Below are 6,000 nucleotides of genomic sequence, written 5' to 3' on the forward strand. Positions count from 1 at the left end.
TCTCGCACAAATCAGTGTCAGAACTAAGGTACCAGGTCAATTGGGGAAAGTGAAACACAGCACAAGGCCTCACAGCAGACAGGGTTTGTAAAGTTAATGGGGGATTTCTGGGAGGCAACCCCTGCCCACCTGGTCAAGGGAGAACAGCTGCGGCCCCGCGGAAAGGGGCGCCCCAGGCCCTGGCCTGGCCGGGCGCCCCCCCCCCATGGCCTGGCACGATCTCCCCCCCGGTAACCCACGCTCTCCATCCCCTGCAGTTGTCGATCGCTACACCAGTAAGATCGTCTTCAATGGGGTCCGGGTCGTCGCCATGGTCATCATCGGCCTGGGCTTCCTCCTCCTGCTCCTGCCCGAGGAGTGGGACGTCTGGTTGATTAAGCTGCTCACCCGCCTCAAAGTGAGGAAGAAGGAGGAGGCGGCCGAGGGCGGCGCGGACCTGGGCTCGGGACCTCAGAACAAGAGCGGAAGGGCCCGGCCCTCCTTCGCCCGCTGATGGTCCGCCCGAGAACTCTGTGGCGACGCTCGCCTGGGTGATTTGGAATCTCTTCCCCGCAGGGGGAACCTCGGTTTGGTGAGGTGTACATACCTGTACAGTTTTGGTAATCTGCGGTAAGTTATATGGTATTTATTGGCATGTCCAACTTGCTTGCACTTTTTTTCACATCAGACCTTTCACTTAAGGGTACCAGTTAAATACGGGAGAGAAAAGAACCTCTCCGCTCTTTTTAAATGAATGTAAAGCAGCTTAAGATGATCCTTGCCTAGATTGTTTGGGAGGACGAATGTTCTTGACAAGGCAGGGCAGATGTTTTGACGCTTCCCAACTGAAAATTACGTTGCACACTGTGATTATTTTTCAGCTATGGTAGGTCATACTTTGTTTTATACCAGAGCTGTACGCTTCATTTTAAGGGATTTCAATGAACCAAAAGATCACTCTGAGTTAATTTGGATAAACGGCTTGTTGGATGGATGGGTGGATGGGACGTGAAGGGCTGGAGCAGAAAAGGATAATGGACGTGGAAAACCACTGACTATGGCTAACTGGGGGTGGCGATTGGAGGAGGACAGCCCCGAGCCAGGTAACAGAAAGGGAAGGTTAAGTCCCAGCCCCAGCTGGCTTGCTCTCGCGTGTCTGTGTACGATCATGGAAGAGAAATTACAGTGCCTTCTACAGAATTTTTGTCTTTACCTGTGTGAAGCGAGGTGACATTATAGGTCACTGGTGCCGTCTTACCATTTAGATGTAGAAATCTTTAGAAACAAATAAAAGACTATACGTGTGTGTGTGTGTGTGCGTGTGTGTGTGTACAAAAGTGGCAAAGCTGATGACCAGTGGAGTAGATCACGGGTCACAGTGTGCATAAAAGGCAGACTCCGCAGAAGATGACTCGCTGGTTGCTTTTACTTCCTGACCAAGACCACAAGATTTACTGAATCTGCAAACCTTTTTATGAAACTTTTAAGCACCAGGCTGTTTACTTCCACCATTTAGGTCTGCCAGAAAATTCTATCTGTGATAGATCTGTAAAGAGGGACAAGGGGGTTAGAGTTTACTATTTTTGAAGTTTACATTGTTACATAACGAATTGGAAACCTTCTTTTGAAACGGTGTCATAACCCAGTGGTGTGCTCTGTAACCATGGAGTCTTTCGTTTCCTAGGGGAAAGGGCATTTGTGACCTGAACTTTTTAAGCAAATTATTATTCTCAGTTTCCATTACCTGTTTAACCAAACAGATTAATAAACGATTTAAAAAAGAAGCATTTGGTGCTGTCTTGGTGGCAACTCTGTTCCTTTCCCACTAGGCTAGATCTGACTTTCCGGCTTCCTCACCTTATACTTTTCTCCCAGCGAGCCCCACTCTCCTGCATCTTCAAGGCACAGAAAGCCATTCAACCGTCTCAAGGGAAGAAAGTTCTTATTGCAGACAGAGTTGACTTTCACAAAAGAGAAATGCAGGACACAGAGGCGGCCTCGAAGGAAAGGTCTCCGGGCAGCGTTCCCCTCCTGTCCTCCTGCCCCATCCTGTCTCCTCTCCTCGGATGCCGCCCTCGGTGCAGCTCTGGGGTTGCTCTGTCTCCCTTTCCTGTGCAGCCCGGTTCCCTGGCTCCCTTACACTCGGGCCTCAGAATGGCAGCCTCAGTCCCTAAACTGACCTGGTCTTCCAGCTCAGCTCCCACACCTGACTTCTGCCTTAGGTGCCCTGACCTGTTCTGGCTCTAGAGGGAATTTGATGTAACGTGTATGTCACTGTTCCAGGCAGCTGTGGCCAGGCGCTCTGAGGTCCAATGTCTCTCATCCTGTGGCCACAAAGGGCTGTGTTCTCTAAGAGGGCGTGTGAGTGGAGAGGAGATGACAGCCTCTTTAGGACACTTTGCCCCGCCGCCCATCCCTAGTGCATCTGCACACCATGCACCACTTGCTACGTGGGGTTGTAACCTGGGGAGTGTAGTCGTCCAGATCAAAGGGCTCCCCTGCCCATGTGTCCCGTGTATGCCGGGAGCCCCGCAGTGGAGCCCGAGCCCGTCGCCTCCACGACTGTCTGGGCTCCCAACCTCTCGAGTTACCCCAAGGTGCCGAACAGATATTTCCTTTGTAAGCCATAACCTGAAAAATTGGGAAACCCTACACGAGAGCAGATTTACCTTCTTCTCCCATGGGCATAAAAGACTATGAAGACCCAAAAGAATTGAGAGTAGGAACTCAAAGAGATATTTGTACACCTATAATCAGAGCAGCATTATTTACAGTAGCCAAGGGGTGGAAGCAACCCAGGTGTCCATGGATGGATGAATGGGTACACAACACATGGTAAATACATACAATGGAATAGTATTCAACCTTAGAAAGGAATGAAATTCTGACCCAGGATACAACACGGAGGAACCTTGAAGACACTATACTAAGTGAAATAAGCCAGTCATAGAGGACAGATATTAGCTGATTCCACTAATATGAGGTACCTGGAGTAGTCGAACTCACAGAGATAGAAAGTAGGATGCTGGTTATTGGGGGCTGGGAATGAGGAGTTATTGTTCAATGGGTACAGAGTTTCAGTTTTATAAGATAAAAAAAGTTCTGGAGGTCAATGGTGGTGATGGTTGCACAACAGTGTGAATGTACTGCCTGCCTCTGAGCTATGCACTTAGCAATGGTCCAAATGGTAACTTTTTATGTTATGTATGTTTTACTCCAATTACAAAAAGGACTATGAAGGGTAAGGTATGTGAAATAGAAAGGTTAAAACTTGCAGGAGAGGTTAATGCCCCTTTCAGGGCTTTATAAACCTGAGTTGGGGTGAGGGTTGGAGGATGTAAGAGATTTCTTTCCAAGAATACAAACCACAACTCCTCTGACCCCCTCTGTCCCTACCGTGTAGGTTTCGAGAATTGGGAGGAGCTATGGCAAACCAGGAAGGACCCATGAACAGAAAATCTCAGGAAGGGGTTCCTCCTGATGGAACCTTGGGGGTGGCTTTGGGAAACAGGCTCCATTTTTGCCCCCCCTGGGGGATTGTCTGCCCCCTAGAGGCCAGTCTGGAAAGCAGTTAAAGGATTTCTCTGTTTTTGCTCCTTTAAGGAATAAAAGTAAAATGAAGATGGAAGGTACAAAGAGGCTATGGGGTCTCTGCTGCCCCAGCCCGCCCCTCTCAGAATGTGGGCGTTTGGGGCCAGAGGATACAAAGTGATCAGCCAGCGCCCCCTGCCACACTGAGTCAGCGCTGTCTCTAGGAACCCACCCACTGTGCAGACCCTGAGCTCCTCCTTACTTGGGCTGACAAGGGTAAAGAGACTCCAGAGGCAGGAAGCTGTGGTCAGAGACCTACCTCCTTACAGAACAGGGGTGTTTTCCGAATCTAGGCAACCATGTGTAACATGGAGTTCTTTATCTCCAATTTTGAATATAAATGATTTGTTCTAAAATTAGAATGTAGTGGTAGTTGCACAATCCTACAAATATGCTAACATTAGATAAATTGTACACTTCAAGTGGGTGAATTTTATGGTACGTGAATTATTGATATATCTCAGTCAAGTGGTTCAATGAATAAATTGTTGCCACACAAAATGATTTAAAATTCTTTTGCCAAAACCTTACCAGTAGAAAGGACATCTGTGGGGTTGTTGGCTTGGTTTTGGCTGCCCAGCATCTGATCTCTGTTGGAAATGCCATCTTGCTGTTGTTGCAGAAGCTGAAGGGAACAGAGTCTCCATTTCAGACCCCAGTGTCCGGGGGAGAAGGGAAGGGTGTGAACTGGACTTGACGAGTGGGCCAGTCTCCCAGGACTTAACCAGACCCCACGGAACAGCCCAGGAAGGCCATGCTGACCGGTCAGGCCCCCAGCGTCCTGCTGTGTCTCTGGCCTCCTCCCACCGTGGAGGTTCGCATTCCTCCTTTTTCCAAATAGATCCTTCAGACACGTACGGTCCCTAAGAGGCTTCCAAAAAATGTTTCTCTGTTTAAGACAGCAAGAAGCCACTGCTGTTGCTTGAATCCAAGAACTCTGAATAATAGGTGGGAGAAAACTGGAATGTTCAAAGAAAAAAGTTGGACTCTTATTTGGGGGTTTGTTTGTTTTTACTTTCTGGTACTCACACTTCTTGAATCTGGGCTCGTTATGGCCTAGCAGGACTCCTTGGTCAAACTGCTTTAAAGAATGGATGAGACTGATTCATAAGAAATACACCCATGATATATAAATAAAGAGGGTTTAAAACTTTTTCACAGTGCTTAAAATACATTTAAAATTTTTTTAAAGAATAATATTTTCCCTTACGTACTTTTTCATGTATTCAGCATTGTCAAAATCTTGAGAAAGTCATTTTCTTGAGTTAAAATAGTGGTAAGCTTCAGCTAAGGTAAATCTCTAAATTATTCAAAAATGTGGAGTTACTAGAATCATAACAAATGAGATTTGTATGTAATGTAATGTATTATGTATTGTAAATTTTAAACAAAAAGTTGTGCGTTTTTTTCTCTTATTGAAAAAAGAATAGGTTTCCTGTAAAAAATGGGAAATACCCATCAAGCCACAAGCCAGCAAGAAGTGCATTTGTACCCAAAGCAGCAGTAGCAGTAATAGCAGTGGCCTCTGACGCAGGAGAGTGAGCCCAGAGGGAACCCCATGCCCGGCAATCTCACCAAGAAGGGCTGGAGGGAGCCCCCAGGCTCTTCCTCTCTGAGGGTGACAGGCACCCCACAGAAGAGGCTCTCTGCCATAAGAAAAAAATTAGAGGGACTTAAAAACCTCCAGATGGAAATTTCAGGAGTCCCCAGTGTTTATTCCCCATTGGAAACAAGACCTGCTGGCCCCCTAAAGCATTCAGTTTGTCAGGAATCTATGCTATGCTAACGACGTGGGGAATCTCAGAGGCTAGGAAGAGACCAGGGTTAAGGGGCCCTGCTTATGCCCACATACAGCAGTACCTGTGAAGGGGAAATTTGGGTATAAATAAAGAAAAGCTGTTAGTATATCACTATGGTGTTCTTTTTCAACATACACCTATGTATCAGGGACTAGAGTTTGATGTTTTTTATGCCCCTGACCACCCTCTTGTGACACCTCCATTTATGGGAACTGTAAATTCAGTTACACCGAGTAGATGTACTTATTCAGCCAGTGTTCCCTCACTATCCCTGTTACCCGATTTTATCCCCATAGTGAGAAAACTGCATTTATGACGTACTTTCCTTTATGATCTGGAGGGTGCAGAGCAGGCAGCCTTGTGGGGATGCTGGTAGCCTAGCACTTTTCAAGGATTTTGCAAATGTCTATACTTTGTAGATAGCCTTGCTGAATGGTACTGCACCAGATGTTGGATTTCCTCAAGGACCTCATGTGTGAGTGTGTGTGCATGCATTTGCCACATTTACTGTGGGCGTATAATTAGCACATCTTTCCAATCAATTAGGCTATTTGTATTTTTTCTGAATTTTGTTTAAGTAAATCATTCATGCAAACTAATCACTACATAATAATCACTAATTTTTTTAATG

The 6,000-nt window shown here is 46.5% G+C and overlaps 1 protein-coding gene across 2 annotated transcripts in view; it reads left to right on the forward strand.

Moving 5' to 3' along the window:
* Nucleotides 1–1,695, forward strand: part of SLC35F3 (solute carrier family 35 member F3) — a 307,079-nt gene extending 305,384 nt beyond the window's left edge. For both annotated transcript variants that reach the window (XM_057531098.1, XM_057531099.1), the window contains one exon: nucleotides 258–1,695. In XM_057531098.1, the coding sequence (XP_057387081.1) occupies nucleotides 258–493 (236 nt within the window). In that variant the 3' untranslated portion in view covers nucleotides 494–1,695. The remainder of the gene's footprint in view (nucleotides 1–257) is intronic.
* The last annotated feature ends 4,305 nt before the right edge of the window (nucleotides 1,696–6,000 follow it).

The sequence above is a fragment of the Balaenoptera acutorostrata genome, chromosome 16 (assembly GCF_949987535.1).
Source record: "Balaenoptera acutorostrata chromosome 16, mBalAcu1.1, whole genome shotgun sequence".
NCBI classification, from domain to species: Eukaryota; Metazoa; Chordata; class Mammalia; order Artiodactyla; family Balaenopteridae; genus Balaenoptera; species Balaenoptera acutorostrata.